Here is a 25396-nt window from a genome sequence, read left to right on the forward strand (position 1 = left end):
GGTCTCCTTTTCATTTCTAATGCCTACTCTTATTCTAGTTGTCATATCCATGACTACATTTGATATACACTTATGGTTATGCTGTAGTCGATTTACTTTATTTTTGAACATTTTCAGCAACAGAAGAAACGTGGGGAACAATTAGGTACTATGTCTGTATATTATTCACATCTGTTCATGAACCAGTAAACATGTTCTACTAAAACAATTGCCCGCAAGGTTTCTCTGGGGGAAGGGAAGAACAAAAGTATTCCTCAGTACAATGACATATTACTTATTTTGTTACAGACTTTGAAGCATGGTACAAGCCAACAAAAAGTGCTGAAGTTGATCTACCCAATATTTATGGTTATATTGTGGTGTCATAATCAAATCTGGGTCATTAAAGACACTACAGTTATTAAAACTGCTATACAAGTGTGATAAAAAGCCTTACCTTTTGGATAATCTTCCAATAAGAGGTTGAAGTGACCTAACTGACAAAAGAAATCAGACTCGACCTTTCCTTCAGCTTTCAATATCAGAGATTCATAGCAGCGAACAGCCTGTAAAAGAGAAGTACAGATATTTTCAAAATGCTGTATTGTACTGAAGCACATTTTATAAATGCATCTTCTTTCTAATACAAATATAAACCTTTTACCAAACCTAACCTTATTGTGCAAAACTAAAAACTCTGCAGTTTTCTGCAACAACCAGAGTTATTTTAGAATTATGTCATCCTTGGTTTTAAAGCAAGAACAAGAGGGAGAGCACATATTGAAAAAGTGTCAGATTCAAACACAAATATCCAGCGATACTAATAACTATAATACAGAAAAAACAAAATCTTTCTTTTTTCTTTACTTGTGAACTTGACACACACTTCATTTCCCTAAGGAAAAACAAATTGATACAATATATCAGAGGGGATTGATTTAAATTGAAGTGATATAAATCACTGAATGTAATTATGATTTAAATCAGCAAGTAGGAAACTGATTAAAATCATCAATTTTAATCTTGTTTTGAATTTGTTCATTAGTTATTTTCCCAAAGAACATTTGAGTCTGGTTGGCTGCTGTAATTTGATACTTTTTGCTAACCAGGAGGATACACTATCTATACATACTTTAATTATATTACACAACATATAATTACTCAAATTCTTAAATTTACCATTTCTTATTTACTAAATCATTTTTGTCATAATTTGTATCAAGCTGAATTTGTATGGAATCGGAATTCAATTAAAAATGCTTTTTTTTTTAAATACAAAAAAGCATTTAAAATTGTTTGAACACTAAGATCATGTCTACACTACCACTTATGTCAGCAAAACTTATGTCACTCAAAAGAACACCCCCCTGAGTGACATAAGTTTCACGGGTATAAATGGTAGTGTGCACAGCACTATGTCAGTGGGGGAGCTCCTCCCGCCGACATACCACCCCCTCAAAAAATGGCGGTAGCTATTATGTGGTTGGGAGAGCTCTCTCCTGTCAGCATAGAGCGGCTAAATGGGTGATCTTACAGCGGCGCAGCTGCATCAGTACAGCTGTGCTGCTGTAAGGTCACTAGCGTAGACATGCCTTAGTTTAGCAATACATCGAAGAGTCTGGTGGTGCCTTAAAGTCCTGGCTTTTCAACTCCTAGTCGATTTCTAAACTGGGAATGGGACCTGAAAGTAGTCTTCCACATTCCAGATAAGTGACCCAGCCCCCAGGCTATCTGGCTATTCTAGGGGGTGGTGGTCTGTTTCTCTTGTTATCTGAAAAAAAAGTTAATAAGGTCTAGTTTTTGTTTCAGTGCAGAACAAAAACAAAAATAATGAAAGCTCAAATTTTTTTGTAAAATGGAATTCTTATTTTTTGCCCAGACCTGGCAGGAAGCACATTCATACAATTAACATTTTCTGATACAAAGCAGGTAAAATCCAATTTTATTTTTGTACTATTCACATCACAGCTTAAGACATGGATAAACTCCAAACAAGAATTGGGTACCCCATAAAACCTTTTGGACAAGTAATCAGATGAGGAAGACAACTTTGCTAAAATGACCAAAGACTGTCTAAGGGAAAATCTGAAATTCTGGAGAACACTGACACAGCAGGATCCCCGTAACCAGGCACAAGCCTTGCTTCCCTGAACTATTCAAGGTTATAAATCATACATGCTTAAACAAACAAACAGTTTAGCATCTGGGACCCTACAGTGATTTCATCAAATTTTATCAAACCACACTTAGAGAAAACATATTTAGTATTTAGAGTACAAGGGTGGGTGTCAGGTCACCTGGGTCTATATCTTGCTCTTTCACACACTTCTGTATGACCTTCAGCAAGTCAGATTTTCACTACGTCTCTGTCTCCAATCCTTCAGCCAGAAATATTTAGGATTTTTACCTATACTCGCAGGGATATCATGTGACATTTTATTTGCACTTCTAAAGCTCTTCTTGGAAGTTCAGATTGGAGGTAACAGAGAAATAAAAAGCACAAGTGTTTTCCTTGATTTCTATTCTCAAGGGAGAACAGGAAACACCAAGATAATCTCTTTTTTCTTCCAGAGAATTAAGTCTACACAAGATATTTTTTTCCCCCCAAGTCAAAAGTCAGGGTTTATGTTTTGTTTTTTGGTTTCTTTTTTGCTTTGCAAAGTAACAGATTTCCTTCCAATTTCCCAGGAAATTAAATTCTGTATTCAAACAATAAAGACTATAGGTTATGGGCCAGGCATGGCCTGTCCTGCACAAGGGAGCAAAATGGACATGAGGTTTATTCTCTTGCACCAGTGTACCATACCACCAATTCCTGCATACAGGGGAAAGGATGATCTATAAAGCTAGTACGTCCTCCCTCACACACATGGGCAGGAAGACATGGAGCCTCCACTCCAACTCTCTGGTCACAGAACACCCAGCAGTGTTGGGGAGCATGCACTTACAACACATACTGCTGTTGCAGTTTGCACTCTCAGACCAGAAAGAAGATTTGATTCTCCCTCATGGGCTGCTCCAAAGGCAGCCCTACACATATTTCCCTTTGCCATGGGCTATATCACAAACTGACAGTTTAGCCCTTTGTGAGGATACACAAATTTCACCCCTGCTTGAAGTACAAAACCAAATGCAATTTTAGCCACCATGCCTCCATGACAAGATATAGAAACACATTTAGTTATTTAATATACACCTTTATCCACAAGAGCATTCAGAACAGACAAGGCTCTGTTGCTCAAAAACTGTATCTGAGGGCTTGTCTTCACTACCCGCCTGGATCGGCAGGTAGAAATCGATCCCTCAGGGACTGAATTATCGCATCTCATCGGGACGCGACAATCGATCCCCAAATCGACACACGTACTCCACCAGCCCAGGTAGGAGTAAGCGCCGTCGACGGGGGAGCCGTGGCGGTCTATTTGCCGCCATCCTCACAGCGGGGTAAGTCGGATCGGATACGTCAAATTCAGCTACGCTATTCGCATAGCTGAATTGGCGTATCTTAAATCGATCCTCCCTCCCCCAGTGTAGACCTAGCCTGAGAAACACAGCAACAATTCAGATTTGTAATGCACAGGAAAATCAGATGTACTGATGAGATGGTAGTCTTGTAGCCTCTCACACCTCTAAACAAGCTCCTCCTCACTGGACACTCGCGGTGCTGTGAAGAGATCCAGACATTAAATCCCAGCATGCTTTAAGTGTCTAGAGTCTGAACAGCATCCAGACACTACCCCATCACTAGATCCCTTGGCACTCTGTCAGGGTGCCAATGCTCCATCTAGCAAGCCTCTTGAGAGCTTCAACCAAGCAGCCCACTCTCCAGTCCCTTGAACCAGTGGTGATTCCTCAGACTCTCCTCATAGCTTAAACACATCCTCCTGCAGAACTCTTAGACATGAGGGTGTTCTGAGTTCACAGTTTACCTACATAAGGGGCAGTGGTACATGGAGCATCATGCAAGCACTTTGCACAGGATTTTAAACATCATTGCTGTTTCCTTAAGCACAAGAAATCCAGAGAGTACAGATGATATAGAAAATAAAAACCATCCTTAACACACAACTTCTCATTCTAGCTGACTTTCCTTGGTGAGTTCTTGGGGGGGGGGAGGGGAGAGAGGAGAAGAGATGCTTAAATTCAGAGTGAGAGGGTTCCCCCCACCTCAGACTCCTGCAGCAGCTTTCCTTTGCTTGAGCTGGTGAAAATGACCAAAGACCCCAAATAGACCAGCTCCTGCACTTTTATAACCTTCTAGCCTCAGACCCTTCCTGGGGAAATTTGTTGCCAGGCACCCCCACCCCTCACAAATCAGTTCTCCGTGGGAGCCAGTCTACCATAGGATGTTCCTATTTAAACAGAGGACCATCCTGATTTAAACAACCCTCTATTGTCGTCTCTATTTTACTGCCCTGGAAATTTCAGTTCAACATGGAGGTAAAAACCACAGAGAAGACAAAACTACATCTTCAAAATGGAATTAGCAGCTTGGTAAAACTTCAGAGAGTTCATAATCTCACATGGAATTCATCAACAGTACACATTTCCCAAATTCTCACACAGATTCTCCCTCTCCCCATGTCATACATCCAGCAGAACAAACCTAAATGTCTTAAAGGAGGCGACTGAATTGCCCACTTATCTCCCTTTAAAACGGGATCATTTTTAATCTGTCCAACAAAATAAGATTTGGAGGATAATGTAGCCCCTACCTAAGATTGCTAAACACCATAAAAAAAGCATTACATTTCCTCCACAGATTAAAATGGTTTACATAAAACCCTGTTATTCAGGCCACTTCCTGAAAATGAAAATGTATTTAAGTAGTCGCGAGGTTTTCTGACTGAAAAAGGGAAAAATAAATTGATGGCTTTAGGTGGAGCTCTGAATTAAGTTGAGCACAATCCTGGGCTGGTGTGCAGATCATCCTAGCTAAAGAGGAAATTTTAGATTATCCTGTAGATTAAATTGTTTGGATTCAGGCTGAGCCGTCTGCTGCCTTAATTGCAGAGAGGAATCTTGAGGGAACAAGCAAGTGATAGCTCTTCCCTGGTGGAGTTTAGGCCATGGATAATGACTGATGTTCTAGGAGGTACAGTAACTCCTTGCTTAATGTTGTAGCTATGTTCTTGAAAAATGCAACTAAGCAAAATGATGTTAAGGGAATCTAATTATTATGGTTGGGGGGGGGGGAGGGAGGGAGGCGCGTAGGTTCCAGGGAAATTTTTTTCGCCAAAGACATATATATATATATATATATATATATATATATATATATATATATATATATATACATATATACATATATATATATATATATATATACACACACACACACACAGTATAAGATTTAAACAATGTAATACTGTATTCCGCAATGATTGTGAAGCTTGGTTGAGGTGGTGGAGTCAGAGGGTGAAAGATGGTAAATCGTCTGGCTGCTCCTCTTGCTGTTCTTTCCAAAGTGCCGGGAAGGGTGCTCAACCCCCGGCTGCCCCAGACCCAACCCCCACTCCACCCCTTTCCCCAAGGCCCCACTCCTGTCTCTTCCTGCCCCTGCTCCACTCTCTCTGCCCAAGTGCACCGCATCCTCACTCCTCCTCTCCCCCCCCCCCCCGAGCCTCCTGAACGCTGCATAACAGCTGATTGCTGCAGGCGGGAGGAGGAAGGCACTGATCCGTGGGGCCAGCCAGTGGGTGGGAGATGCTGGGGAAGTGAAGGGGAGCTGATGGAGGGCTGCCAGTCCACCCTGGTTCCAAGCCCCCCACCCGCTAGCTCCAACGGGCTGCTCTTCCAGAGAATCCTGCAAGTAGTGGACAAAGCACTGTACTAGTAGGCGGTAGTAAAACGTTATAAGCGAACATTGCGCAACTTTAAATGAGTATGTTCTCTAATAGATCAGCGACGTAACAACGAAACAACGTTAACCAGGACAACGTTAAGTGAGGAGTTACTGTATTGCGTGCAACTTTATCCCACATCTTTTGATCCAAGTCATTCAAGGATAATAAATGCCAGTGATAAAGTACTGGACCCAGTACAGGTGGAGATTATCAATGCTTCCCATTAAGAAGGACGAGGTGCCAGCTTCTCAAACTGAGAACAGCACAAAACATTTTTCAAAAACCAACACTTGATGACAACATGGCTATCGACCAGTACCCCATTTGTAATTAAGTTCATAGAGAGAGTGGTCACAAAACAAAGAATGGGGAGTAATTGTGGCACCTTAAAGACTAACGAATTTATTTCGGCATAAGCTTTTGTGGGCTAAGAACTGCGACTTTTAGGTCTGTAATTGAGTGACCAGGGAGGTTAAAGTGTTCTCCGACTGGTTTTTGAATGTTTTGATTTGGGTCCATTTATTCTTTTGCGTAGAGACTGTCCAGTTTGGCCAATGTACATGGCAGAGAGGCATTGCTGGCACATGTCGTCATATATCACATTGGTAGATGTGCAGGTGAAAGAGCCTCTGATGGTGTGGCTGATGTGATTAGGTCCTATGATGGCGTTCCTTGAATAGATATGTCCCTTTGTTGCAAGGACAGGTTCCTGAGTTAGTGTTTTTGTTGTGTGGTTGCTGGTGAGTATTTGCTTCAGGTTGGGGGGGCTGTCTGTAAGTGAGGAATGGCCTGCGTCCCAAGATCTCTGAGAGTGAGGAATCGTCCTTCAGGATAGGATGTAGATCCTTGATGCGCTGGAGAGGTTTAGTTGGGGGCTGAAGGTGATGGCTAATGGCGTTCTGTTACTTTCTTTGTTGGGCCTGCCCTGTAGTAGGTGACTTCTGGGTATTCTTCTGGCTCTGTCAATCTGTTTCTTCACTTCAGCAGGTCAGTATTGTAGACTGCTCTTGCATGGCTTCATTCTTTCCTGGCGAAATGGTCCCAGAAAGTTCTCTCTTCCCTTAGGGCACTATCCTGTGGGCTTTTCTATCCTGAAGAGGAGACAATGTGTATATAGGGCTTTTGGGAGAATGAGAGGATATGGACTTCGGTATTTTTAATATGCTGATGACATTCAGCTCAATATCCCTGTCTCCCTGATCCAGCCAGGGCTGTTAATAGTCTTGCCCAAGTATCTGAGGGAGATTGAGTTTCAGACAGCTAGCTCTCATCCATGCCCCAATCTGATAATCAAGGTGATGCCAGTAGATGAGGGGAAGCAACCTGATGATAGGGCAAGGCTGATATCTCCCCTGGAGGGTATATTTCTACCATGTTACCTGTGTTCAAATATGGGACTATACTCAATCTCCAACTGCTGCTAGAGGATCGCACGGCAGCTGTGTCCAGGAATGCCTGCTACCACCTGCATCCGGTCTGGAGAACATGACCATTTCTTTCAGATGGGCACCTCACTACCATGATCCATGCCTTTGTCACATTTCAAGACTGGATTATTGCTATGTATTCTAAATGAGGCTATATTCTAGATTAACTGAGAAATGTAAACTGATGCACAATGCTGCTGTCTTTCAAGCTGTGTTTCTCCTTGGCAGCATGTCATTGGTGCTCTATGATCGGTACCAATTTTGATCTATAAAGTCATAAATGGCTTGGTAACCTTGTCACTTGAAAAGCCACCTCTCAGAGTCATACTGCCACAATTGCAATCAGAAAAAGTATTCAGGCTGGTTTTCTCTTGATTCAATAGTTGGGGGTTGGCAGTAGAGCATCCTTTGTGATGAACCCTCAACTCTGAAAGGGGCTTTTTCAGATTGGGGAAAGCTTAAGTCTACTGACCTGCAGAGCCTACTGCAAGACAGATCTATTCACGCGGGCTGCTGCAGAAGGCCTCAGTGAAATCAGATGTGTGGGGGAGATGGGAATTTAATGTTCAACGGGTGATCCCATTTTGATTTTGCAATTTATGCTGGGGCACCTAGCACCTTGGATAGGTGCGTCTTTTTTGTATAAAACTTAATAAAATTCAAGACAAGGTTCTACAAATAAAATAGAAGCAACATCATTTAAGGTGCCACCGGACTCCTTGTTGTTTTTGTGGATACAGACTAACACGGCTACCCCTTGATACTTAACATTCATGTTCCTCCGAAGATGAAGTAATGAGAAAAAAATATTTAGAATCAGAACGGAGAACATGGACTGTTTGAAAGTGGCTTTAATGAAATCTCTAGATCCCAGGTTACCTTATGAGTAGACAACTATGAGCCATAATTACAAATTGAGGGATATCAGACTGTAGCAATAATGGCAGGGTGAAGACAACACTGCAATTTAAACCTTAGTAGCTCCTTCACCAACCTTGTGAAAAATCCTTCTATAGAAAATTACAGGGTAACTTCCATGGAGAAAAAGGTATAATGTTTATTAGCCAGGAGCCTATGGAGACTAATGTCCAAATGGCTCAACAAAATCAAGAGCTTCTTCAGACAAACAGTTTGCAGCAAGCTGGGGTGTGAATCTGCCTCACACTACCCTGCCACAGACTAACTGTCTGGGTGCATCCTGCAGACACACATCAGCAGTTCCTTAATGTATTTTGATCTAGTACTCTTTGAAACAGGACTAGATCAAATGCATAAACAAACTGTTAATGCATTTAAGCAGAGTCAACAAAGACAGTCCGTGGCAGTACAGGGTAGATTCACTCCCCCGCTTGTCACAAACTAATTGTTCATGTAGACAGGTCCTAGCAAGAGAAAGCTTATGAAAGACAGAAAGCTGAAGTAATTGGAGAGGAGAAAACGAATCCTGATGAATTGGGTTCATTGTATTTTAAGGTCTCATGAATGCAGAGAAATTGTGAAGGGTTATATCACCATAATCTAACACAACATCCCTGATTCACCCATAATTTTTACCTACTATATTAAGATTAATTATGTCTCTAATAGAAAGTTTTAAAACTCAAATCTGTGATTTTTCAGTTCAGTTACAAACTTGATAGTCTGGGCACATGTTAATACAGTTCCCCTGAGAAATAATCATTGTAACTTTATGCAAAGCCATAATAAAATACTAACAAGCCCCTGCCCCTCAGAACACAAGAAAGTAACTAAATGTACAACTGTTCAGTTTCTCTCTGATATACTCATAGAAAGATCAAGCGCCTCAGAACCTTCAACTACTAAAATTCTTAAGTTTTTAGCTCAAGATTTATTTTCTAAAAAACACTTTTTAAATATGTATAAAGCTTTTTAAAGAAAATACACTGCTATATAGAAAAAGTCTCATTCAAATTTCTAATTAACCTCTGGGGACCATTTCTTATGTGTATGTTCACAAGATGTCTCCACCTTAGCAATTTTTGGAACAATGTTTTTTAAATTAATTTGTAATATAACAAGCAATGTTTTATTCAAATTCAACCACAGCTACATTTCCCTAACCTATTCACAGCATATGGGGGACAGAGAGAATAAATTTAGATGACGACTCGTGACCCAACCACATTTACCCAATCCACATTGTAAAATCAGAATCCAAGAGTGATGGCAGGACTTACTGATTCTCTCATCTGAGGAGCTATTAAAAACATTTTTTCTCCACCAAAACAAGTCCCCAAAGGATAATACAATTTTTTAGAAAGTCAATCACCTCAAAATAAAAACCAGTTACTTTACTCCAAATGGAGACTCATTATTTGAGTGCCCCCAAAACAACTCACTAAATCCTCAAACACACAAACCCTAGTAATGTCAAAGTAGTTATAAAAACAATTGCAGCCATTAACCATAAAACCACAGATATTACCACAAAATGAAGGACTTATGATCTTCACTACCAAACAAAAGAACCACCACCAAAACACAATTAGTCACAACAAACAACAGCTCTTTCTACCTTGTCATGAAACAAAAACAATCCATCAGCCAGACACTGGGGTTGTCAAGTACTCACTTCCATTCTCTAAAATCCACTGGGGTGGGACTACTCATAGGAGCCCTGTAGCCCAGCTGACATTTCACTAGAACGCAAATAAAACGTTTAACTACAGCAATGTAAGCTTAAAAAAAAAAAAAACACAAAGGCAAAGGCATCTTTGCTGCTAATATGTGTTATTACTAAAAACAACCTATATCCGGTTTAGTTTGAAAATGTTATTGCAAGAACTGAACAATTTCAAGTCTACAATCTGCCAACATTCTCCAGTATTTATATGCTTCATCTACTTTAACCAGCTCCAACTCTTTCTCCCCTCTGTTCTATCCAAAACATAAAAGGGAACTGTTAATTTAAATATGGTCCCAAATTTTTGTAAAAACAAGTTCATAATACACAAGACCAATAAAAATGATTTCACAAATATCCTATGGAAAGTTGCCTTAAACATTTCCCTCTGCAGCCTTTAAAAACCTGCAAGTGAAAACAGTCTATAAATAAAAACAAAGAAAATCTAATTGAACCAAGTATGCAAGGTGAGAGAAGTGCAGAACAAGAGCACAACAATAAGCAAAATGGATTTGTAAAACTCATTTTTAATAATCATAAATTAGTAACAGATAAAGCTTGTTTGCAAATGTGTCCCTTTAAAGTCTTTTATATTAGCTTACTATATTTAAAGAAAGCTGACAACTTCAAGCTGTCAATTTTTAAAAGATATGAAACTAATTTCAGGTACTATCCTTCCAGCTTCCCACACAAATATTTGTAATTTTACAATCTCATTCCTTATTTTCTTAAAATAGCTTTCGTGACCCTGTTCCTATGTAAGAGACTTACAAAAAGGAATAAACTGATTATAGTGCAATTTACTATATAGAAAGTAATTCTATACAAAAATATATTTGTCTAATTTTCCCATATACTAACCTTGTGTGTTGTTACTTTTGTTATTTTCAGGAGTAATTTCTAAATTGGTATCATGGTCTCAAAAAAAAAAAAAAAAAAAATCAGGAAATTTGGAGATTAAGCTTAAAGCAATATTAAGTTGGCTATAATGTACATTTGTATTTTAAGCACATTAAACATTAATAATTCTAGTCATTAATATTGCTTTGTGAGGCTTCATTTTTTTATTTTCTGACTTGGGAAATAAAGTAAAGTAGTCTACCTTAATATTACATTAATCTTGCTTTTTACATTTAGTTTCCCTTTAAGAAAAATAAGTTTCACATAGGAAAAAGTTACCAGACTACTAGCCAGAGGATGAAATCTATAGACCCTTAGTATAATTATCACTGAGCCAGAAACTGACAAAAAAAATATGAGGACAGGACTGAGGAAAGCATACCCTACATCCAGAACCAGTTGCTGATATTCATACCAAAATGCTTTCTCTAGATCCTGATTTCAGGAGTGGAGGACCTCAACTTTCAGCAGCCTAGGGATTTCTGAAAAATGTGAAATCCCCCATCCTACCAATTCTGGTTCTGTTTGGGTGCTATACAAGCTACACTACTTTTGGATCATCCTCCATTAATATCTTCAATAGTTCCTTTTGCTGCAGTGCACTTTTTCCAAGCAGCAAGAGACTGCAATTTACATCATTCTTCACAAGTTTCCTACTCACCACTGCCAAATGCATTTTGTGTTCCAGTATTTGAAAACTCACATTTAAAACCTCCAACCCCTTTCTAATCAATGATAGAACATTACCTTGCTGCCCAGCTACATAAACTTTTCCACCTCCTGCTATGGTCATGTACCCTACCATACCAAAATCCACAAATCCATGTATTTAAACATGCTTGATCAGACAATGAAATGTATACTCTTGCCTACATTTGCCATCTGCAAACATTTACATGTGTCTAATTAGAGGCCTTGCTCTAGGAAGTGGGAGGTCAGGAGGGTTTCTGCAACTAGGAAGCTGATACGACAGATTTGTATTCTATTACTCTGGAATAGGAAAGGTTTGGCAGCAGAATACAGTGTCACATTATATGTTACATGTTAAAATAAAGCCTAGGTTTCCCCCGAGGATTTAGCACATGCTAAAATGGTTAAATTAAAGTATACACCGCCTTGCCTACACTAGACTTTACGAATGTTATAACATTTTAAATTCCTAACCTAGAAAGGGAATGTTGTATTTTAATGTCAGTTAGCTGGTTACAGTTAACCTTGGAGGGAGTCTAGGGTTCACCTTGACCAGCTAAAATCAATTAAAATACAATTTGCCCCATCTACAATAGAATATTTAAATGTTAAAACATGCTAGCTAAGATTTTTCTTAAAAAACACTTGATATCCTGGACTAGACATAGTAGTATAGAAAGGTTAAGACACACATAAACGGTGAAAGCATTTTGAGAAATACACAGGTAGGAAGGACAAGCATTTACATCAAGTTTACAATCATTAAGTCAAAATTCAAATCAAGATGTGCACATCTTGGGATGAAAGCCACCAAGTAACATTTAAAAGAGGTAGTCAAGGGCCCAGGAGGCCTAGCCACATTTCTTCTGCCACCCCATCCCAGCCATCCATTTCCTAAGATTTTGTGCTTTTCAGGATAAAAACAACACATGGTGTATGTGATATTAAACAAGTGAAGTAGAATAGAACCTCCATAGCAGTGTATTTAACTTCCAAAAAAGAAGTTATCCTTAAACTGAGATCAGTAACGAAAAGTCAGCTTACAAAGAACGTGAATATAATAAAGACTGAAAAGGGGTCTTTAGATAAGCCACACAACTAAGCAGCATTCAAAAGCAGTGCACCAAAAAATGCAGACTGTTGCAGCAACAATTAACACCACTAAAATTGAGGATTTATGTTTCTGTTGCACACATTATTTCAGAAGCTTGTGTTCTGGCCATAACAATTTGTTCTAGATTTAAAACAAGTTTAAAGTAGTTCCTTGTATTATTTTATATTAAAAACAGTTTTAAAAACATTTAAGCCTATTGAAAGTTAGAAAGGGCAAAAGTAAATCAATGCTATACATCACCATATTTTAGGTTTCTTCTCCTCACTGCTTATAAAAAATATATACTAATGGTGACAGGTAAAATCCCTGAGGAGCGAACTGAAACTTCACACGACCAACCAAATACAAACTAGCTTTGACTACTGCAACACTGAGTAGCTCACCAAAGCATATTAACACATGAAAATACTTCCTTCTAAAGATGTTGAACAGAAGTTCTCATTTGGCATTTCAAAATTCGGAAACTATCTGCCAAAAATAGTGGAATGAGAAAATAAAAGTAGTAGTATTTACAGAGAGGCCTCTGGCGCTCATTTCATTTTCTGAGATACAAATCAAAGGCTTCTTTAAGATGTCAAATTTTAAGACTTTATGTAAAAATTCAGAGTTCCTCTTCAAAAATCAAAATTTTGCAATGGCCAATTATATCTTTGTATTCTCTAACATACCAACAAATAATCTTTGTAAGAGGTATCCAGTGAAGATAATGAATAACAGAAAAACCATGTGCCAAGCTTGATATTTGGGGGGATTGGAGTGGACAATTTACAAAAGGTAGGGAGCCACAGAGAACCATGAAAGCATACCACAGGAATTGATGGAGAACAGTGAACCCAGGTCTAGTCTGGCAATAGCAAATGCCTAAGATCTCTAATAACTAATGTGTGTCCCTAACCATGGAATACTATAAACTGAGGGGTCTTTGTGGCTCTAGGAGATGATCAAATTATACTCTGAAGTACAAAGACTGATATCCTTTATCAATTTTATTTTAGCTAATATAACTGCAGTTACTGTTACTTTTAAATGAATGTCTAATCCTTTCTAAAAACTAAGCTACCAGCCTCAATTATCCTACAGCTTCAAATTCCATATTAAATGCTCACTGTTATGCATTTATTTTGTTTCAAATTCCCTCTTTATCCTTATAAATGGGTGAGTAGGAATACCCAATTAGCTTTCTGCTGCATTGCGAATTTAGTTTATATACTTCTAACCACCTCTTATTCTTCTTTGCGAAGTACAAATTGTGACGAAGTGGGAATGTTCTTAATGTTTTCTCTGAGTGCTGTGTGGGTGCCTCAGTTTCCCGTATGCATTTCTTGAGTGTCTAGGGGTGTGTGATTGTTGCAGAGCCCTAGGGGGCTAGTGTGATGCTGTCTCCTGGCAACTGATGGCCTGGGCCCCTCCCTTGCAAAGGTGCCAACTGAAGGTGCTGGAGAACAAAGATCAGATGACCTCCTGGCCTGGGAAAGAGACAAAAGGAGAGGAGGGGCTGGAGAGTTTCAGTTTGGAGCAAGCTGGGAAATGGGAGAGGAGCCCTCTGGTCTCCCTGCCCCTCCTCCGCCAAGATGGACTTAATTGGGAGGGTCCTGTTGTCTGTATCTGCAAGACCTGTCTTGGACTGTGTTCCTGTCGTCTAAATAAACCTTCTGTTTTACTGTCTGGCTGAGAGTCATGGTGAATCGCAGGAAGCCAGGGGTGCGGGGCCTTATCTCCCCCAAACTCCGTGACAAATATAAACCCCAATTTTAAAAATGTCACAGGGAACACCATAAAATCAGTGTTGTAAAAAATGAAATGTTCCTATATAAATATAATATATTGGACCAAATACAAATTTTGGAAGGTAGAGATTTAGATAACATATTTTTAATTTATATTACAAAAAATTCCAGTGACTGCTCCATAACACATACAAGAGCATGCTTCTATTTAGACTGAGTTCCCAGACTGGAATAAATCCCTCAGAGCTGGAGCAGACTTCATAAGCCCTTAGCTCCACCCCTAATAAATGTTGGCCAATCAGTCGTCCCATCCCCTCCCACCCCACACACACTGAAAATGGGGCAACTAGTAACAAATAATGTGACCTCCAATACATTTGACGCTGAGACAGACCACCTGGTCACATTATCTGAAAGTCCTGAAGATTTCTTAATTGTAGTTGGTACAAATGTACTATTAATGATACTTGCTCTCATTGTCAGAGTTTGCATAACAGTCAAATGTTTTCACTTAATGTTCAAACAGAAGTTGTAGCTTCAAGGTTAGCAGACCATTAAAAGGGATACTATTAACTTAAATATTTGTTTACTATGAATTTCTTTATGTTTACAGCTAACATCTTAGAGACGCAAGTGATGTGGCCTGAAGCCTTAAAGAGAAGGGAGCTCACTACTCTCACCTGTTGGTGAAATGGAAGAAGAGCGACACAGGCCTGGTCCCCACTAACCCCCCACTTCGGACTAAGGAACGCAAATTCAGCTACGTTAATAACGTAGCTGAATTCGAAGTACCTTAGTCCGAACTTACCATGGGTCCAGACGCGGCAGGGAGGCTCCCCCGTCGATGCCGCGTACTCCTCTCACCGAGCTGGAGTACCTGTGTCGACGGCGAGCACTTCCGGGATCGATTTATCGCGTCTAAACCAGACGCGATAAATCGATCCCAGAACATCGATTGCCTGCCGCCGGACCCTCCGGTAAGTGAAGACGTACCCACAGAGTTACTTAAGAACTGGAGATGGGAGGGGCTCTACTGACAGGGAGCTGTCTGCCAGCATCTGTTGGAGAGCAAGGGAAATTGATTGAATGGGCAAGGCTCAATCTGTGTGCTTCAGTTTTCTGTGATGTTTGGGGCATTTGGATTAAATATATGCAAGTTTTGATTTTAATGGAAATAATATGCAATGAATATTGCTGGGAGAAAGATGCAAGCACTCCACACCAATTGTGCCTGGGGTCACCCTGACCAAGACTGCAGTCAAGTACAGTTGGGTAAGGGAACCTGGACAGGGCTAGAAGAGTGAAAAGAAGCCAGCAGAAGGTAGGAGAAGTGCCTCTCTGGCCGTGAGGAGTCTGTTAGAGGTCCTAGATACCACTGACCCCTCTTTAGGAAATGAACAGATTACTACAAATCAGTGGACACCACAGAGTGGTAGTAGCTTTGAGGCAATGGATAGAACAGAGCAGCAGCTCCGAGGCAGAGATAGGCAGCTTAGGTCAAAGCCACAAAGAGCAGCAGCCTACCTAACGAACTCTGGTGCGAGCCTCCCTACTCTGCAATTTAAGCTGCAATCAAATAGTAGAGCCCCCAGAGCAGCCCAGGCAGCAACAGACTGCTATAATCCTCACCTTTCTCCAACCTAGGACAGCTAATTGTTAGAGCCCTGTGCGCATACAAAAAAAAAAAAAAAAAAAACGTGGATCTGCATCTGCCAGGACCAACCTGCAAACTGCTAGCCATCTTTAACCTATAACCACATCCACAACTGCAGCAGCAAGCTGCTTCACAATGGCTAGCAACAGGGGGAGGAAGGAGCAGCACGAGGATAGGGACTGGGGGTAAGGGTGGGTCTCAAGGAGAAGGGTCAGCGTGGAGGGGGGAAGGGGCATTGCATGCTGCCCCCAGGGACTCGCGAGCAACGGCACACGGCAGCAGCTGTGTGCTGCATCACAGTGGGGCGGAGGGGTGGGGTGCCGGGCTCTCGCCCGCTTCAATCTCCTTGGCCGAGAGCGGGCCCTGCTGCCCAGGAGCCGGCTGGCCAGGCCCAGGACTGGGAGCACAGCCAGTGCTGCCAGGCTGGGCCATGGTGGGGACACCTGCGCTGCCCGAGGGGCCCAAGCTGCTGGACAGGAAGCGGTGCAGCAAGCGGGTGCCGGACAGCCTTAACGCCGACCTGCCATCCAGCCCCAACCACTGGCTGCCGGCCTCAAGTGCTCTGTGCCCACCTGGGTTGCCCGTGCCACCAGTGAGTAGTGCCCTGTGCGGTTGTAGCTGCATCCGATCCACTATCTGTGGATATGAAGTGGATATCCACCGATTTGCAGGGCTCTACTAATTGTGTGTAGAAAGCTAGGGAGGAAGGAAGTTGCCAGAAAACATACACTACTCTCAACGGTTAGAGGACTGAGTTGTACCTACTGCTAAGACACCCAGGGAGGTAGAACGGGGCTGTCTTCCCTCATAGAATGTTAATTTATTGTTAGTTATCCTAAATTTATTCTGTTGCCTCTCCTCTTCCCCGCACCAATAAAGTTCTCTGTTTTAACCCCTGTACGCAGTGTTTGCAAGTGAGGAAGTATTGCCCATGAAGAATGTGCAGGATTATGCATATATAGTTTCCCAGGTTTCTGCGTGGGGACTCCAGTCAATATTAGAGCTTTAAAAAAAAAAAAAAACCACACTAGAAAATTGAACCCAGACTTTTTACTGCTGACAACACCTGCCAGAAAGTCTACAGACAATATTTAAATTTTAAAAACATGCTTGACACTTGTTTCATATCACTGCAGGGGAATGTTAGTTTTAAAACTGTTTTCTTTCGAGTTTAAATAAGTGAAGAAACATTTTTACTGGACTAATGTTTTATAAATTTTGAGCCAAAAATCTTTTAAGTTTTGTAAAAGGTTAATTTGTAAAACTATTTTAAAAAATAAGGAACAGATCAAGAATTAATATGAAAATACAGACAGCCATTCTGAAGTGCATGTAGGTGTGATGTAAATGAAAAAACACTAAATGTTTACAGAATAGGGAGAGTGTGTTTACAAGTTTCTGGTAAAACACTTTTGAGGAGCATTGCAGGCATCTAAATAGGCCTGTATTTTTAAAAGGCAAAAAACATTATTTCAATAGTCAGTTGTCTTCATTAGGTCCTTGTGAAATATTTACTTGCCATATTAATAAATTCTCACTTGTGAAGGAAGGAGAATAAAAAGGCTAGCAATATTACAGGTAACACCTACTGTTTGAAACCAATTTATGCCTACTTTTTTTGCTCCATTCCCTTTACTACATTTGAATCTATGATCCACAGTTCATGCGTGATGACTGCTGCATGAAAGACAGCCACAGTTAGGTACAGAAATTAAAGGCCCCTGCAATCCTACCTCAGCTCAAGTGAAAGAATACTACTTGGAGAATGGATCAATGAACTTGGTGGCAAGGTTAGGATTCAAGCTTTACACAAATCTAGGGGAGTAAGAACCTACGGAACTCCTCACCTAATTGCTATTACCCAGCCACTCCAAAAGGAAGTGTGTGAATAATATTAACTACACCACCTCAGATCAACCCTCACTTAGCAACTGTCATTACGGTACCCGGAGTGCAACCTCATACACTGCCACCTCCCACTGTCATGCAGCAATGGGACTGTTTCCTTTTCTCAGAAACTCAACCATACTCCAGATCCCTCCTTTTCAGCAACTGCTGAGTTGCAGAAAACCATGGGAGCTACTTCTTCACCTATGGCAGCAAAAATTTGTTAAAGACTCAGTGTAAGGCGAAGGGGTCTAATGGAAAAAGAGTAGTTAACCTCCAAAATGCCAAAATATGAGAAACAGAAATTGCTTAGTTGTATTATGGTGATGAGGTATTTCAATTATTACTCTACTTTGTCATCATTACATTGGGAGCCAAAAGATTCACCTAAATATTTAGAAACCCTCACATTTAAAAAAAATTAGCGTGTGTAGAAGGAGGGGTAACCTAAACACTGGAGCCTGACCTAATCCAGTTTATAGAAAGAAAAGTATCCATTTCTTTCTATAAACTGAATGTTAATTCACATTTTACTCTAAAAATGTATGTATTTAGTAAACTAAGGATAAAATTGCATAAATAACTGCTACATCATTTTTAAACTATTATTTACTAACATTAAAGATGGAAAAATTTATCACATCATGCATCTGATCCTATTCACACTGCAGGATTATACCAGGGCAGTTAGTTTCCTAGTGCTTTTTCCAGTATACTTTGAAAACTGAAAAAAAAAAAAAAAAAAAAAAAAAAAAAAAAAAAAAACCACACACCTCATTAGCTTGTAGTTAAAAACTACACAGCAGCAATGTTTTAGAAAAGCATTTAAGAACTGTGAATTTTTGTAAAGCTCAAGCTCTAAAAAGCAGGAAATTAAAATTTAAGTTTCCACTTTTAAATAAAAAAAACTCCAAGTACTCTGAATTACAGCAAACTACAGATACGGTCAAACAACTAACTCTGGCCTTGTACTCCACCATACTGTGTTGTAATTTTTAGATATGAGAAGATACCATACAGTTTTGCAGGTGGACATTTTTAGATTGTAGAACATATTTTAGAAAAGCTACAAATGTGGTTGTCTGTTAAGCCTGATGCTTTATCAATACAGATTATTTTTCCCCTCAAGTAATTTTTCCATGATCCTGATCTAGGAATTTTAGATACAGTATCTGTAACACTTATATAATTGGTGACAGATAAGCCCTTTGTGAATGGTAGCAAATAATAGCACTCAATACACTACTTCCCATAAAAGACATCATTTTAACAATGTGCTTTTCTATGGAGAGTATTTGGTCATAACCACAGCTATAGTCTATGCAATCAATGCATAAATAAGTTCAATATTATATAGTTTTTGTGGTCATTTGAGATGAATGGGTGATTGACAGATATAAGGCTGACTTGGTTTCTGGATTACATTATGAGGCCAGATTTAAGGTTGTCTGGGTGACCTCACCAATGATTACGTGTATTTCAGAAAGCATGGGGGAGTTATTTGTGCTAAAAAAAAAAAAATCAAACCTTATAATTTGTATCACAAAAACAATTAGAGGCTACAGCCATGATCAAGGCCCCACAGCACCAGGTACAGTACGCACACAGAGGAAGAAGCAGTCATTACACAGAAGAATTTACAAACTAACTACATATGACATATAAAGGTTAAGAAAAAAGAAGTATCCCATTTTCCAAAGTGGAAGTAAGAAACAAAGATTAAGTACATTGCCCAACACAAGAGATCTGAGTCCCAATCCAGTGCCTGAACTGTACTATCATGTCTTCTTTGGGCACCTCAATTTAAATTTCCTTGATTTTTAAATGGGTTATATTTAAAAAAAAAAATCATTTAGGATTCTTCTTCTAGAAAGACAGGTGAAGTAGTATGTCTGATCAACTTTACCTGTAATTTAACTAACCTACAGAACAGGGGTCGGCAACCTTTCAGAAGTGGTGTGCCGAGTCTTCATTTAGTCACTCTAATTTAAGGTTTCGCGTTCCAGTAATACATTTTATCGATTTTAGAAGGTCTCTTTCTATAAGTCTATAATATATAACTGAAGTATTGTTGTATGTAAAGTAAATAAGGTTTTTAAAATGTTTAAGAAGCTTCATTTAAAATTAAATTAAAATGCAAAGCCCCCCGGACCGGTGGCCAGGACCCAGGCAGCGTGAATGCCACTGAAAATCAGCTCACGTGCCGCATTTGGCACGCGTGCCATAGGTTGCCTACCCCTGCTATAGAAACTGCTTTGTAAAAGTTAATTTTTTTACCGTATAAGAAAATCCTAAGTAGTTGAGCAGTGTTTGGCAAAGGGGGTAACAGGACATAGGGAATTGGGCAACACGGGATGGTATGCTGTAGAGGGTATAGAGGCAAGGGGAAGTTATGAGCAGTGTTCCCGCTAATTTTTTACATCCATGTGCAGAATGAATTTTGTTATGTGCACATATTGGTGCGCACAACAAAATTCATGTGGTGGGGGTAGGGCCGAGGGGTTCAGAGTGTGAGAGGGGGATCAGGGCTGAGGCAGAGCATTGGGGTGCGGGGTGAGTGCTCTGGCTGGGGATGGGAGCTCAGGGCTAGGGCAGAGGGTTGAGGTCGGGGGGGAAATGAGGGTTCTGGCTGGGGGTGCAGACTGGGGTGGGCTGGGGATGAGGGGTTCAGGGTGCAGGAGGGGGCTCTGGGCTGGAGCAGAGGGTTGGGTGCAGGGCATGAGGGCTCCAGCTCGGGGTGAAGGCTCTGGGGTGAGGCCAGGGATGAGGGGTTCAGGAGGGGGCTCAGGACTGGGGCAGAGGATTTGGGTGCGAGCTGCAGTGGGGAGAGAGAGAGAGAACGGACTCCCCGCAGCCCTCTCTTGCCGCAGGAGCTCAGGGCCAGGTGAGAGGCATCTCTCCCCAGTGCAAAAGAGGTTGTGATAGGGCAGTGGTTTTCAACCTGTGGTCCGCAGATCCTGGGGGTCTGCAGACTATGTCTAAGATTTTGAAAAGGGTCCATACTGCCATGTTTTACTGGTCCGCACATGGAAAAAAAAAAAAAAAAGGCTGAAAACCATTGCAATAGGTAAGGGTATGTCCTCTCTCCTTCCAACTGGTTAAAGCTGGAAAGGCCTCAGGTAATTATTACCCACTAGTCTGAATTTGATGTGTTCTGGTTTTGAGTTGTTTTTAAGGGGAAAAAAAAAAAAAAAAAAAAAAAGCAAGCCCCGAGAAAAGGATGTGAAATGTCCTATAGGTGGGATTTATTTTTCTTTCCCTAGCTGGTGAGTCTGTACATTGGCTTACTCACACCCTACAATAGCTGTGGTTTCTCAGTGCTGGAAAATTCCTACTTATCTGTTATGGGGATTCCCCAAAAGTAGTAAATCCCAATGTATTGGGGGCAGGGTTTCTCTGGCTTTGCTATCAGAAAGATGAGGATAGAGTGAATACAGCTCAGTCTGTCACACCTGGGCTTTCCCTGGAAGATCTTGGTTGTCTGCACTGGAAGCAAGAAATGCAAAGTGTAAAAAGGGACAGTGTCAACTTCGAGTCCCCTGCTAGTTTTTGTCGTTTGACATGTTTCAGGTACTAAAGTTATTTTTTAAGTGGCCCTTTTAAGGTTGAACACATCCTTACTTGTGCCTGCCACTTTTACTTATGGATTCTGATAGTCTAATTATGCAATCCAGTATCATTGCGGCCGTTACATTATGAAGGTGTCAGAGCTTCCTGAAGTTCCTCACAATCCCTACTACCCATGACTAAGCAAAATAAGCATTCAAATTTTTACTATTAACCTCCTCTGCCAGGTCACCTCTGTAGTTAAGATAAGGACTAGGCTTTCATTATGACCCAAGTTTTGGTACACTTCTCTCCCTTTCCCCCCCAGACTAATTTCACCAGACCTATAGCCATCTGACTAAAAATTGTGCACTACTATACCAAAGGTGCACTGTGGGGGTTCTGTTTAAGACCTCAGAGGAGGTCGGTTTACACATAAATTTCTAGTGTCCAGTGTTTGATGTTTGTACATATACAATTTCTTGGATTTCAGATTCTTAAAGCAACTTTTAAAGAATAGGTAACTTATTCCTGCTGACTTCTCTTAATCCGTTTTGAATTCATGGCAGGACAGTAATTCACTCTGACAACCAAGTTTCAACATCAGCTTCTTATGCAGGAATTTTTCAGAAACTTACAAGTGTAAAATTATATGCATTTTTTTCCTTTATTCACTCTTGTAACGCAAAGACTTGAACTTATAAAAACAAGCAATTTTTAAAAAATGTCAGGTTTTGTGCATCATAATGTAGCACAAAAGGACAGAAATCTAATTTTTTCCTCTCCTTTGCAAGTCACCTTTAAAACGTGAGTAGCTCCTCTTTATCCATCTTATATTCCCTTTCCTTTGGGAAATTCAACATTCAAACATTAAGGTTTCAGAAATACAAAGTTTCATGCTTGAAATATTTCCAACCCTCATAAGTCTGAGGACAGCCTAATATACAGATGAAAAATACCTAGATGACTCCTTTCATACCAAAGCCCAAAACCATGAAATATTAAGAACAGAAGCTGCATACGGTTTATTCTTTTCTATATTTAATATATTTAATTGGGGCACTTCTATTTAACAAATCTTCAACAAATATAGCTAACTGTTGTACTGTTATAATTTCTTTCCTCTTCTTTTCTGTCCTATTACAGATCATGTGGCATCTTTCAGCATTGCTGTGTGTGTGGTATTCAGTTTTCCTTCTCTCCTCCCCCGCTTCTCCATTGTGATCTATTTTCCACCTATTAATCTATTCCACTGTATTTTCTGGCTCTCCTTCCTTCTCCCCTATAAAAATCCCAATTGCACATTTAAAATCTACTCCATCCTTTCCTCTTTCACCCACCTCATCTCATAACCACCTAAACTCCTATATTGACCTTCCCCCACCCTCCAAGTTTAACAAAAGAGCCTGACATTTTCTTTTCCTTGGCTTTCCCTTCCATCCAGAAGAAAGGGCAGCAACACCTGAGCTGCTCTGCTCTAACTTCACTCTTAAAAAACAGCAGCAGCATTTAGCCTGCTTTATTTTGCCTCCATCCTTTCCTCTTAAGAGCAGTTGTCCCTCAGTTGCTCTGCTCTTAGGCTTGCTCTCTTGCTTCAGGGGCAGGAGAAAAATGACATCAGCCATGCTATATTCAGGATTTATAGGGTCCAGGGCAAAATGAATGACTTCCCTACCTCCCCCTTCGTGGTGTTCCACACACAACTCCACTATCTCCCAGCCATCTTTTCTTCTGCCCCTCCTAATCTTGTTATGTATGTATACTTTGTTCGTATTAATCTTGCCAATGCACCTACTGAGGTAGGGAACAACACTGCAGGCAAGTTAACTAACTCAGATAGCAAGAAGGCAGGAGGCCAGCAACCTGTAACGGTGTACAGCACCAATCTCTTCCATGCTTTCTTCCCCTCCCTATGACACCCTCCTCCCCATCCATTTCGCAAAATAACTCCATTTCAGCCTCTCTTGTCTGTTGATACCTCTCACAGGGGGATTTCTTCCTCTCCTCAGTAGGATCTTCTCCCCCAATTCCTTCCTGGAAGGCAGAGAGACTCCATCCACTCTCCTCTTCCTTCCCACAAAGCAGAGGGAGGCCTAGGTTCAGCTAACAGTAGCTCCAAATGCAGGCCACGCTGCATTCAGCTTAGGCCCTTCCATGTGTGTTCCTTCCCCTCTAGAGCCAGTTCTTCTCCACAGCAGTATGAAACATGGGCAGGTACACAAGAGACACACTGAGGAGTCTGTACTGAAAGTCATTCTGGCACCTTTTGCTGTACACTCTCCCTCCTCCCCGCCAACTTGCTCAGGCGCTGCATCTCTCCCATGCCTCCCAAGACAGCCCAAATATCCCAGTTCCCACTTCTCGTCCATAAAAAAGGGCAGTGGCACTCCTCTTCAATGTGCAGCAGCACCTGGACAGCTTGTGTTCCCAGGCTTGTCCCCTGCCTTCAGAGGGAAGTGAGCCAGAAGCACTGCTCATTAGTCCCAACTCACTAAGGTGATACAAATTCTTGGGCAAGTGAGCTTTTCAAGCCTGACAGACTATAAAATATAGAGCTTTTAGTAACCATCTTCACTAACTTTTTCAGTTTAAAAGATGCAGGTCTACATGACTACAGAAAAGGTCTAGTGTTTCTATAGTGGATGCCATTATGCATCTTTTGACAAATTTTAAACAATATTTTAAAAACCTAAAGAGCACCTCAATTCCCAAAATACTATCTGAAATTCCATGAAAAATTTATTCACTGTTTAATTTGATCTAGAACAGAATATTAAACTTATTTTGGATAGTGATTCAGTCCTGCAAACAAAGTTCTTGGAGAAGGCATTTGGTCTTATATGCAGAGCCACTTCAACAATAGTTCTTAACATATGACCATAAAGAAAACGAAAATGCTGATACACATCATTCTAGACATATCAGTTCATAAAAACAAAGTCATTTCTCTTACAACTCTATACACTAGCTCTTAATTCCACATATTGAATGCACAAGATGTCCCCTATGATCTGGTTACAGAATTAATTATAAATACAAGATTAAATATTTTTCTTTAAAATTCTTGTGTCAAAACAGTTCTGTTATTCACTAATGCAAAAAGTGAGAACAGAGAATGTTGTGCACTATTATCAGTGCAAGAATATTGTTTAACACCCCAAAGTATGCTTAGGGGCTTTTCCTGTTCATTAATTTAGTAGCCTGTTTATAAGTGGAGATGTTCTTATACCATTCCCTCTAAAGAGAGAAAATAGTATCCAATATAAAAAACATCAGTCCACTATGGAGACATACTTGATTTTAAAGGCATAAAACTTAAAGTCTCAGATAAAAGTAACAACTGTTGATAGGGCCTTAAACTGATATATTTAAATCTTCAAGCAGAATGATCCTCCAAAATTTTCTAGGTTAAGGCCTCTATTCAAAAACTGATTTTAAAATGACATTGCATTGCTCCTTCTTTATTGTGTCTAGTTCTAGACTGTTTGTTCCTTTTATGTAAAAAAAATAAAAAATTATATACTTCCTCCCACCACCCCAAACATCTGAGGCCTATGAAGTAAAACTGGGCTCAGAGTACAGCACCTCTCTCTTACCGTAACAGTAAACAATTACAAACATTGAATCTATCTCCCCTTGTAAGTATTCACACACTTCTTATCAAACTGTCTGTACTGGGCTAGCTTGATTATCACTTCAAAAGTTTTTTTTCTCTTAATTAATTGGCCTCTCAGAGTTGGTAAGACAACTCCCACCTGTTCATGCTCTCTGTATGTGTGTATATATATATCCTCAATATATGTTCCATTCTATATGCATCCGAAGAAGTGGGCTGTAGTCCACGAAAGCTTATGCTCTAATAAATTTGTTAGTCTCTAAGGTGCCACAAGTACTCCTGTTCTTTTTGCGTAACAGTAAAGATTCTGCAGGCCAATTTATGCGCTTAGTGTGACACCGATACAACCCCACCACCCTTCTTCGG

The 25396-nt window shown here is 40.3% G+C and overlaps 1 protein-coding gene across 9 annotated transcripts in view; it reads right to left on the bottom strand.

The window, feature by feature from the left end:
• Positions 1-25396, bottom strand: part of KDM6A (lysine demethylase 6A) — a 293777-nt gene that overhangs the window by 258300 nt on the left and 10081 nt on the right. For all 9 annotated transcript variants that reach the window (XM_054005415.1, XM_054005424.1, XM_054005442.1 and 6 more), the window contains exon 3: positions 437-545. In XM_054005415.1, coding sequence (XP_053861390.1) covers positions 437-545 — 109 coding nt within the window. The remainder of the gene's footprint in view (positions 1-436; positions 546-25396) is intronic.

This window comes from Malaclemys terrapin, chromosome 1, assembly GCF_027887155.1.
Source record: "Malaclemys terrapin pileata isolate rMalTer1 chromosome 1, rMalTer1.hap1, whole genome shotgun sequence".
NCBI lineage: Eukaryota > Metazoa > Chordata > Testudines > Emydidae > Malaclemys > Malaclemys terrapin.